This window comes from Botryllus schlosseri, chromosome 15, assembly GCF_051294905.1.
Source record: "Botryllus schlosseri isolate E-star chromosome 15, Bs_hap1, whole genome shotgun sequence".
Classification (NCBI taxonomy): Eukaryota; Metazoa; Chordata; class Ascidiacea; order Stolidobranchia; family Styelidae; genus Botryllus; species Botryllus schlosseri.
The window spans coordinates 23,742,807-23,754,892 of NC_137250.1; the positions used below are offsets into that span (position 1 = coordinate 23,742,807).

A 12,086-nucleotide genomic window follows, 5' to 3' on the forward strand; every position below is an offset into this window, starting at 1 on the left:
TCCGGATTCGTAAACTTTTGCATGTCAGTAATGAGTATGACAAGATAACAGTATGAAAGATATGGAAAGTTTCATTTATGAGCCTTTGATGCAGGGTTGTAATCAAGTCATATGGCTCCGAGTCGTGACTCAAGTCGGACTCGAGTCGAGTAAAGTCGAGTCATTTTCAATTCACCGCCGAGTCAAGTCCAAGTCATCGATCAAAGGGTCGAGTCCGAGTCATGATAATATGACTCGAGTCCGAGTTCAAGTCATTGTGTTGACTGCTCAGTTTCCAGTTTTGTTGAATCCACGTTTTATAACTCTGTTTGGTGATATCGAATGGTTTGCATTTATAATATACTAGTTTTCCTCCCTTCTAGTGGTTTCTGATCGCATTTTCATGTACCAGTACCAATAGACGAAATTCCAAGAGTTTGGTTACTTTACTGCTCTTCGAAATTGCAATCAAATGTCGGTCTTGGCCGGCTGAGTCTCGAGTCATATGACTTGATTCGAGTCAAGTCGAGTCATTTCTGTATTTTGAGAGAATCACTCGAGTCAAGCCGAGTCATCAGAAAATCGTGACTCAAGTCGTTCTCGATTCATTACAACCCTACTTTGATGCGACCACAAAGAAAATAATCCCAGTTTAAATCACATTAAAATTATTTTGTATTTTTTGACAATAGCTACTTCATTGCACCTTGTGACAATGCTGTGGGTTGATCATGAATTCACAGATACGTCATTTCCGGTGAAGTGCGTAGCTTTCTGGTACACGTTTCGGATGCTGTGATACTACCAAGTCGGGGACTCGAGGCTTCCATGATAGGAAAAAAGCATTTAAACTATCTATCTCTAAGTGAAAAAGGGTGTATAAGTTTAGTAGCCTACTGAAAAAAATTCTCTCTAACTACTTGATTCGAATCATTACTGGACCCAATGATTTCAGTTAAGTAGTGTGAGCCGATTTTTGCAAGTAATGAAATTATAAGCCCCTTTGAGCTAAGAGTTATATTATATACCAGAGTTCAAACTGACGCGACACCATACTGGGTGATACTTGACAATTGACATGGCGGCTGATACTCTATTCTCGAACGAATTACTCAAGTACTCGAGTTGGATTCGGGTACTCGAATCATTGTGCTCAGTCCTACGTATTTTCAATATCCAACAACATTTTGCATGAGAATGGAATGATGTCATCTCTCGGTGAAGGTTTTTATTTGTCTCGTTTGTTTGGATTTTGGCCGAGTTATTCTCCATTTGTCCTTTTCCTACAAGTTTCTAAACATGTTTCCCTCTGTCAGGTGAATCTCATTCTAAAAACTCACCTTAAGATACATATCCCTGAAAATGTCATCGTTACTGGAGTGGGTCCATCGGGAGATCTCTTCCGAGATGGGAGCGGATACTCCTACGGCGTACGCCGAATATCTTCTCGATATTGGGAGCATTGAAGAAGTGAAGGAGTACATGGAACAGTTGTACGGTCCTGGTTACGACCAAAAGATTCGAAGGTTCTGCGAAGAATTTCGGATAAGAAAAAGTGAAGATCGCGATGGTGTGATTGTCTATGTCAAAGGTCGGTCTGATATTTCTTGCGATTAATCTTCGAAAATCAGCAGAGATTATTATTACTGTCAACCCCATGAAATTGGTAAGTTGTCTGAAAGAATGATGTTACGGTAAACAATTTTTCTCATAATAAATCTCTGTATAAATAGCCTGGATGGTGGGTAATCCCAAAATAATTTACGAAAAACTCAAATAACTTCGCTACTATGTGTTGGAATAGCGTCAAATTTGTTTTTCATTGTTTTTTATAGACAACTCCACTGTTTCATTAGGTTGACAGTAAATTTGAAACTTTTTTGATCATAAATTTCAAATTTTCAAACTCCTGTGCGTTCACATCTACTAGTTATCGAGCCAAATTTGGTGTGCAGTTTATTAGTGAATCCCTGGAATCCGGAAAAAAAAAAGTTATTTTTGAACAACCCTACTGACCACCTCTGTAAATCAGTGTCATTATTTCGTCACAAGGCAATGACAAGAATCAAGAACAAAAAACTGTACGTTCAAAGAAGAAGAAAGAAGCAAAAAAAATTCTGACTCTCGACGACGTAAGTACTACATCCGAGGCAAAAACTCCTCTCAACGTATCACCGAGAAAGAAAACGACGTACGTCTCGCTTTACGGAAAAGACGGGGAATCTAGAATGAACGCGGTTTTGTTACCGGGGAGAAACGTTTGCGAATGCCAGGCGCAGAAACACAAGTGAGTCGCAATGGTGGTCAGCAATGAAGTACTTTTACCTTTTGGGGAGTATTCAAGTAGGTTTTGCCTAGATGTGCTACTTGGCTCTAGTGGATATGTTCTTGAACAGTTTTTAAGGAAGAAATGGCTTAATTTTTACAATTCGTATTTTGAAAACTAGAAAGTAGCTTCAAAGACCTTCTCGGAGGTACAGAACTTCAATATACAATTGAATAGTATATTGATATTGAAATGAACCCGAACATTTTCGGCTGACACTCGTCAGGGGTAATCGTCAGCAACTAGTAGAGAATTGGAAAGAACATTGTATATCAACCATCTAATGTATGTGTGTGGGTTTAATATATATGCCCAATTTGCCCATGTAAGTAGCTATAGTTTGCAATGCTACATAGCTATTTTGTTAAGCTAAGATGCATTTTTCTCCGTATTTCTTAGTGTAGCATATTAACTGCTATCCATCTACCTATGTATCTAATGGAACAGCAATCGATTTCAGCCTTGTCAACAATTGTCTCTCATGCGGCCGAGTCGTTTGCGAGCAAGAAGGTTCCGGGCCATGTCTGTTCTGTGGCCACATCGTTTGTACCTCGGAAGAGAAAAAAATCCTGGCTCGGGAATCGGCCAAAAGTGAAAAACTTCTGACAAAACTCGGAAAAATGGGTGGAGGACGGTCTGTTGTGGAGAATTCAGGTGAGATGTGAAATTTAGTTTTGGGTTTTTTTTAGAGCCCCGGTGATACAACTGATTACTCGCCTTCACAGGGCGATAACCTCGATATATTCGGCACTCAAACTAAACAATCTTGCTGTAGCATCACGTAACGCTTGAAAAACTAGGAAATTTTCCAAATTCGACTAGCATTAGAATTATAGCTACACAGTTATTTTTCCAAATTAAATTAGAACTATAATTTTGGCTTCACACTTTATTTTTCCAAATGAGATTAGAACAAGAACTATTGAATTCGCAAAAACTTGGAATTGACTCTCAACCTGTTCATACCAAATCTGAGTGCATTCTAACAACCATGAGAATGGCAAATGTCTGTACAGCAAGCTTGGCTCTTTTCGTACGATACAGCTCTCGTGTAGCATTTTAAGGACATCCAGAAATGAGATTACAATTAAAAGTAGAGCATAGTTACATTTCAAAAATTAGATTTGAATTAGATCACCGGTAATGGAAAATAACGCGACTTGACTCGAGTCAAAACTATGAAAGTGAGATTGATTTGTGACTTGGGTTGCAACCCTTGATTATACACACTCCTTTGGTTGGCATAAAGCAGGTTAGCGGATTTTGATAAAAGTCTACTCCAAGGCCTACTTCAATTCTCTACCAGTTACTGACGACTGAAAATATTCGGGTTTATTTCAATATCAATATTTCAATTTTATACTAACAATTGAAGAAATTGTCCCGCAGAACAAAACAAAGCCCTCGAAAAGGCCCAAGCGTACAAAGACCGACTGCTGGAATACGATCGAACGTACGTGCAACGAACGAAAGTCATTGACGATGAATCCGATTACTTTTCCTCCGACGCAAACGTCTGGCTCAGCCCAAAGGAGAAAGTCGCGTTAAAGAAGAGAGAGAAGGAATTCAAAGACGTCAAATTTGGGTCTCGCCTAAACAGGAAGGTATTGTAGAGTAGGGTTAGTCAAAAATAACATTTTTCTGCTCCATGAAATTGCTACGTTGTCTAAAAAAACGTTGCATATCAAATTTTGCTCAATTCCAAGCGAAGATATCGCTGTGGAAAATTTCGGGTTTGAAATAGTAGTATTTACAGTGGGTAGAACTGTAGAAGTACCGATTTTCAAGTAAGTGAGACAAGTGAGTATTCTTGGCCTGTAAGGTAGAAGTGGAAAATATCAAATGTCCAAAATCACAACCCCTCAAGTAATAGGTACCAGGGTTGTAATGACTCGACTTGAGTCAGACTCGAATCACGATTTTCTGATGACTCGACTTGATTCAAGTCAATCTGTGTAATGACTCGACTTGGACTCGAATCATTGCGCATGACTCAAACCAAGTCATATGACTCGAGACTCAGACGGCCAAGACCGACATTTCATTGTAATTTCGAAGAACAGTCAAGTGTAACCACCCTATTGGGATTTCGTCTGTTGGTACTTCGTACTTGAAAATGCGACCAGAAACTGTTAAAAGTGAGGAAAATTAGTATGTTATAAATGCGAACCATTCGATATCACCAAACACAGTTGTAAAAGCGGATTTAACAAGACTTTAACTGGAAACTCAGGAGTCAAACACAATGACTTGGACTCGGACTCGAGTCATAATACCATGACTCGGACTCGAACCTCTGCTCGATGACTTGGACTCAGACAGGACTCGGTGGTGAATTGAAAATGACTCGACTTGACTCGAGTCAAAACTATAAAAGTGAGATTGACTTGTGACTCGGAGCTTTCCGACTTGGTTACAACACTGATTAGTGCAGTAGGCAAAACCTACTTGAGCACCCTGAAAAAGTCGAAATACTTTGTTACTGACCACCTCTGTAATACTCAGGTGACACTGGACTTTGCCGGGAGACGCGTGCTCGATGAAGAACCGAAATTCACGATGGAAACCGAATTTGAGGAAACAAAACCTCAAACCAACCCCGTTTTGCGAGAAAACTTCCCGGAACTGCCGATGCCGCAATTTGTCTTGAAAGAAAACGCGACGAAGCCACCAAAAGTCGAGGCTACGCCGAAGCCCGCCGCTCAGAACCGCGTGGGTAGGCTTCAAGACAAGGAGCTTCAGCAAATGTCCGACAAGGGAGTGTGTCTGAGCATGCATCAGCCGTGGGCGTCACTGCTCGTGAAGGGAATTAAACGGCACGAAGGTCGCTCATGGTATGGCTGAAAGTTTGAAGCACTTCTGCTTTTTAGGAATTTTCTTACTGTCACTTATACCTAACAGTTTTCAGTTTTTTGGCAATATTGAGCCTAGATTACTAATTTTTGCATACTTTAAAATCGCTACTTCTACCTACGCATGAGTGCCAACTATGAATACTCGGTGCATCCGTGCAGATGATTCGAGTACTTGAATCTGAATTGAGTACGACTTCTCATGTTTAGAGTCGAGTGAGATGATTTTTTCGAGTACCGAAATGATATGCTTCTCGCCATAAAGAGATTTAGAGTGCCAACGAGAATCATAGTTTTGATACTGTATTTCACTGTGGATTGCTGTAAAACTCGATTGGTTTACCAGACGTAATCCTTTGAAGATCTCTGCAATGTTGTTTTTCGCAAACCATCCGACATTTGTATCGTTTCAGGTACTCAAACCATAGAGGACGACTCTGGATCGCTGCCGCATCCCAACAACCAACAGAAGAGGAAATAGCGTCTGTGGAACAGCAACATCGGCAGTACGTCGACTCGACTGTTCAGTTTCCGCAAGAATATCCGACGTCCTGCTTGTTGGGTAGGTCACATCAGAACGGCTGGGTGCATTGATTTGAGCACTTAAATCTGAATCTAGTATGAACGAGTGCTCAAATTATATACGATGTGCCAATAAGAGTCAATATATCAACAAGAATTATAGAGTCGATACTATTTGCCACTGCTTAAAGCCGTAAACTTCGATTGGCCGTATCGCAGCATGCAAAACACGTAGCGCAGAGGTACGTATGTTACATCTGTGAAGTTGTGATCCACCCACAGCATTGTCACAAATTGCAATAAAATACGGTTGAAAAACCATCAAATCATCTGTAATGTGATGTAAAACTGGCATTGTAACAGGGTGGTAACCAAGTCGCAAGGCTCCCAGTCACAAGTCAATCTCAATTTTATAGGTTTGACTCGAGTCAAGTCGAGTCATTTTCAATTCACCACCGAGTCAAGTCCGAGTCCAAGTCAGTGAGCTGAGGGTCGAGTCCGAGTCATGGTATTATGACTCGAGTCCAAGTCATTGTGTTGACTGCTCAGTTTTCAGTTAAAGTCTAGTAAACTCACTTATAATACTCTGATTGGTGATATCGAATGGTTCGCATTTATAATTTTCCTCACTTTTACCAGTTTCTGGTCTCATTTTCAAGTATCAGTACCAATAGACGAAATCCCAGATTACAGTGAAATGTCGGTCTTTGCCGTATGAGTCTCGAGTCATATGAATTGGTTCGAGTCATGCGCAACGACTCGAGTCCAAGTCGAGTAATTTCCATATTTTGAGAAAATGACTCAAAACAAGTCGAGTCATCAGAAAGTCGTGACTCGAGTCATTACAACCCTGCATTCCTTGTGGTCCCTTGAAACGTACATATTTGAACTTTCCGCATCATTCATACTGCTGCAACATCATATTGAGTTATACTCAAATACTCAATTCAGAATCGAATCACGCAGGTGCTCCATTTTGTCCAGCCCTACTCATCAGTACTTTGTTGAAATGAGATCTATCGATAACTCATGCAATTCTGCATCTACAGGTTGTGTCAATGTTGACGATGTTTTACCGCAAGAAGAATATCGGACCGTTTATCAGTCGGGAGAATCGATGTCTCCCTACGTTTTCGTTTGCTCCGGCTTCGAGGAGATGCTCGTCAAACTGCCGGTCTCTGGAAAGCATAAAATTTGGAAGCTGCCTACAGATATTCATCGTGCGGCTAAAAAGGGGAGAACTATATTACATGAGAATTGAGTTTCTCCTGTGATTTTCTCTCGCACTGCACTTTGAATGTTCACTGGTTGCAAAATACAATTTGGTGAAAAAACATAATAGAATATGCTGCTGTTTTGAAGTTGTCGCAATAATGGGATGTGAGAATATCTATATTGTACTGATTTACTGTAAGTCATTTTAATTTATCGTGGAGATTTGATAAGTTTGAATTCAATCAGTATTCTATGTGCTTTTGTATCGTATGGAGAGGGTACGGATAGTATCCAATTTCGCGAAGAGAGTAAGTCCGGCATTGATATGGAGAAACATGGTACGAATGAGAGTAATCGGGGTTTCAGTATCAGTTTACATTCATAATTTCGTCTGATCAATGCGTCACAAGATTGTGATACAATGCAACGAAAGGAAGGGGCAGAATCGACTTGGAGAGGTCTCTGAAATCGGTCACCAACCTTGGCCTAGGCCAGCGGTCACCAACACGCGGACCTCATAAGGCCCGCGACTTGATGAAATTGACTGCAGTTTCAACATGTTGTTGCTGTTGTTTCACGATAAGCTGTTCTCCTGTGCCCAACATCACTATTCGTCACTAGCTAAAACGGCTTTGGCGATGGGAACACCATTCCATCGAGGGAGAATAATCAGCTGATGTGAATGGGCTGGGCATATTGCCTTGACGCGCAATGGCTCAAACACTGCCAAAACCGAGACGCTTAGAAAACGGCATAGGGCAGTGGTTTTTAAACTATTGGGCGTACCACTCTTGTGGGGGCGTGAAAGCGGGCGCGGAGCTGCGGTCAACTGAAAATTATATCGCGCTCCACGCCATTTACATCATGTTCAAATTTTGTGTTTCGTCCGGAATTCATATTATAGAATTCTGTCATCAACAGTCATAACCTCCCATGCCATCAAACTATCCGTTGAGATTGCTAGCATTCTGGTTGCATTTTGGGATATGACGATAAGAGGGGAGCGAAATTTTTCAGTATCATAGGGGGCTTGGGGCTTCCCCAAAAGATCGAGCTTTACGTGGAGATCGTCTTTCAGTATAGATAACTAACCTACAGATAGATGCCTATCACGTGATTCACGGTCGAGTGATGCTAATCGCGCAGATTTGTTGTCGCTTCATAGCATGAAACTATAGATAACTAACCTCCGTAGGTTAGTTATCTATAATGAAACGGCAACGTAATTGCTAATCCCATAGCTATACTTTCAGCTAGTAACGTATCTCGCTATATAGCCCCGAAGTCGACTCCTTAGTCGCTGAAAAGCGTTTCCAGGTATCATGCACAGCTCAGAGTTCAAAATAAAAAGAAATTAACGATAATGACTTTTTGTTGTATTTGCATTCCTTCAATAAAATATTACTTCTTTTATGGTCACTATATGGTCATCGCCTATGTTAGGTAACACGGCGTTGTACTGACGTAGAGTGTTAAAATCTCCTCCGTAGGTTAGTTATCTATAGTTAAAACGTAGTTGCCTAGTTTATATCGATATTGAATTCATGCGGCCGCGGCCGCTACGAAATCTGAAAAGTGGCCCGCGACCCATTTTGAGTTGGCGACCCCTGGTCTAGGCGATGTAAAGAAGGGACATGCACGTTGATCAACAAGTAAGAGAATATTTCACAAAAGGTCCGCCAAGACAAAAAGGTTGAGAACCACTGCATGGTTTAGGTTGACATTGATGGTCGTGAATATTGACGGGCAGACGCCATATGATTGAACATTTGGAGAGAGCTCGATTTTGTTGCGTTATTGTTGTGGCATTTTTATTATAGGCCTAATCTATACTTCGCATATCTTTGAAATCAAACACCCTCGTTTACGGTGGAAGGCTGGTGAATGACTAGTAGAATTTTATTCCATATTTTGCGCCATGACATACGACTGGTCGGCAGCAATTACTTTTCATTTGCTGGGTAATAAATTGGTTCTTTTAAGTTAGAGACGATGTACTGTACAAGCATAGCAATTTAAAACGTAGCTACGTTGTAAATTGCTGTAACCTTTTTTACAGCCAGACTGCTTAGAGTCAAGTGTACCTGTTTGATGCTGGTGTGATCAGACTAGATGACCTTCACGGTCTTATCGGTCATTCCTATCTAATACCGAATACTGTGCAAGCATATTTTCTGTACCACCATCACTGCCGTGTGTTATGTATTTTGGTTGGATGAAAATAAAGACTCTCTCTCTCTCTCTCTCTCTCTCTCTCTCTCTCTCTATGGTACAAGTGTACAATGTGTACGTACGAACATATACGTCGCTAGATAGCGCGAATGAGTTACAAAACAAACGCAGGAGTTCCCCTTCGAATCCATACCACTGTGATCATATTTCCGAATTTGCCGAGTCATTGTTGTCGCAATGATTCACCTGTACTAAAATCAAATATTATTACCGGAAAAACAATTTCGCGACAGATTTGGAGTGCAAACGAACTGAAACACACGAGTTTTATCAATAAATGGCGCAAACGGTATGATCAATACAATTTATAATCGAAACTTGAAGGAGTGCTTCATTTTACAACAGCCAGGTAGTACTTATGACATCTAAATTTTCAGCCGTTCCGTAATCTACGCAGGCGGAGCTACTTCGATTCTCGCCTGTAGCCGAAGCATCAGAGGTTAATTTGTGTTCCTTCCCCCATGTGTGACTATTTCTTGCGGCGGCGAGAGGCCCGGAAACAGACTCCACAAATGATTATACGTGATATCGAGGAGAAAAAAAATAAAAATAATAATATTTAATGAAGACTGCCTATCCAACACTGTTATGCTATATCGGCCAATTGGCTCAAGTCGTTTTTAATTAAAATACCATAATAGGTAAATGCAACATCTTCCTGCCGATCACCTGCATCGCATTGCACATTATGTGTCTTGAGCACATCAGAATATAAATGATTACGATTATTGCGATCAACGACAAAAATTGCCTACTTTTTCAAGATCAAAATGCACGATTTTGCGTCAAATACGACTTTTCGTCCAATTCGATTTTCGGTCAGTTTCAATCGACAATTAGGACACCTAAAATGTAACGGCGTGCCCTCTGCTTCGGATATGTCATATATCTGTATAGGTATTACATCATGATATTAACGATAATATCAAAAAGTTGAGAAATTGCGTACTTTTTGAGGATCAAAATGCATGATTTTGCGTTAAATACGACTTTTCGTCCAATTCGATTTTCGGTCAGTTTCAATCGACAATTAGGACACCTAAAATATAACGGCGTGCCCTCTGCTTTGGATATGTTATATATCTGGATAAGTATTACATCATGGTATTAACGATAATATCAAAAAGTTGAGAAATTGCGTACTTTTCGAGGATCAAAATGTACTATTTTGCGTCAAATACGACTTTTCGTCCAATTCGATTTTCGGTCAGTTTCAATCGACAATTAGGACACCTAAAGTGTAACGGCGTACCCTCTGCTTTGGATATGTTATATATCTAGATAAGTATTACATCATGGTATTAACGATAATGTCAAAAAGCTGAGAATTTGCGTACTTTTCGAGGATCAAAATGTACTATTTTGCGTCAAATACAACTTTTCGTCCAATTCGATTTTCGGTCAGTTTCAATCGACAATTAGGACACCTAAAGTGTAACGGCGTGCCCTCTGCTTTGGATATGTTATATATCTAGATAAGTATTACATCATGGTATTAACGATAATGTTAAAAAGCTGAGAATTTGCGTACTTTTCGAGGATCAAAATGTACTATTTTGCGTCAAATACGACTTTTCGTCCAATTCGATTTTCGGTCAGTTTCAATCGACAATTACGATACCTAAAGTGTAACGGCGTGCCCTCTGCTTTGGATATGTTATATATCTAGATAAGTATTACATCATGGTATTAACGGTAATATCAAAAAGTTGAGAATTTGCGTAATTTTTGAGGATCTAAATGCATGATTCTGCGTCAAATACGACTTTTCGTCCAATTCGATTTTCGGTCAGTTTCAATCGACAATTAGGACTCCTAAAATATAACGGCGTGCCTAGTACAGCAACTGACCTTATAGTGAATATAGCGACTATCCTTATTTCAAACAAGACTATCCTTATTTCTAACATGACTATCCTCATTTCAAACATGAGACTGAACTCATTTCAAACAAATCTGACCTTATTTCAAACAAATCGAACCAACCCTGTAGGCAAGAACGGCAACGGCAGGGGAAGAGTAGCCCAGATAAACCTCCGACGGGAATCGAACCCGGTCCGTCTGCTGGGGGGGGGGGTCAGTCAGTCAGTCAGGTTTATTAATATTTTCATCGTTTCAAAACATCACAAGACTGCGATACAATGAAAAGATAGGAAGGTGTCGAAACATCTTATCGTAACCACTACACCATCTCCCCCGCAATATATGTTAGGAACGGGTACCCAGTAACGGGCCCAACTATTCCGAACTCTTCCTTTCCTGCTTGAAATGTAACAATCAGAAATATAATATTATGCGTTAACCCTAAAATTTCACAAAACCCCCTCACGGCATCGATATATGCTCCGATAGGAAATATCTCGGTCATACACAACATACATGAATATATTTGAACAGCTTCTTTGAGGTACAGAACTTCAATATACAATTGAATAGTATATTCATATTAAAATGAACCCGAATATTTTCGGCTGACACTCGTCAGGGGTAATCGTCAGCAACTAGTAGAGAATTCGAAAGAACAGCGTATATCAACAATCGTAACACAAAATATGACGTCACCAGCACGAAATGTCGAATACGAGAGCGTTCAATGTACTATTTTTAGATGATACACGAACTCTTTTTGTTGACACAGCCTTGGCTGGTGTATTTTGATAAAAGTCGACTCCAAGGCGCACAAATGAAAGTGTGAGCGACCCTTTCCGAGTATGCGAAATCTGTCGTCTCGATAATTTTTCGCGCAGGCGGGATTATCCAACAAGTGTTTGCCAATTGCAGAATTTATGGCCTTTGATTGTTCCGCATCAATCTTGAGCGGGTGAGTTAAGGGTGACGCTCGATGAAAAGCTCACCCTTAACTCACCCGCTCAAGATTGATGCGGAACAATCAAAGGCCATAAATTCTGCAATTGGCAAACACTTGTTGGATAATCCCGCCTGCGCGAAAAATTATCGAG

The 12,086-nt window shown here is 40.4% G+C and overlaps 3 protein-coding genes across 4 annotated transcripts in view; 2 read left to right on the plus strand and 1 right to left on the minus strand.

The window, feature by feature from the left end:
- The window catches only part of LOC145457804 (RNA polymerase-associated protein CTR9 homolog), a 486,484-nt gene that overhangs the window by 60,518 nt on the left and 413,880 nt on the right, over positions 1-12,086 (minus strand). The window lies entirely within an intron of this gene.
- LOC145457834 (NADH dehydrogenase [ubiquinone] 1 beta subcomplex subunit 8, mitochondrial-like) overlaps positions 1-12,086 on the plus strand; it is a 107,204-nt gene that overhangs the window by 12,069 nt on the left and 83,049 nt on the right. The gene's annotated exons all lie outside the window — the stretch shown is intronic.
- On the plus strand, positions 1,074-7,056 carry LOC145457759 (activating signal cointegrator 1-like). The gene is made up of 7 exons (XM_080336037.1): positions 1,074-1,570; positions 2,032-2,266; positions 2,766-2,959; positions 3,695-3,909; positions 4,811-5,139; positions 5,571-5,719; positions 6,729-7,056. Exons 1-7 carry the CDS (start codon positions 1,342-1,344, stop codon positions 6,938-6,940), a joined length of 1,563 nt encoding a protein of 520 aa, XP_080192163.1. The 5' UTR covers positions 1,074-1,341; the 3' UTR covers positions 6,941-7,056.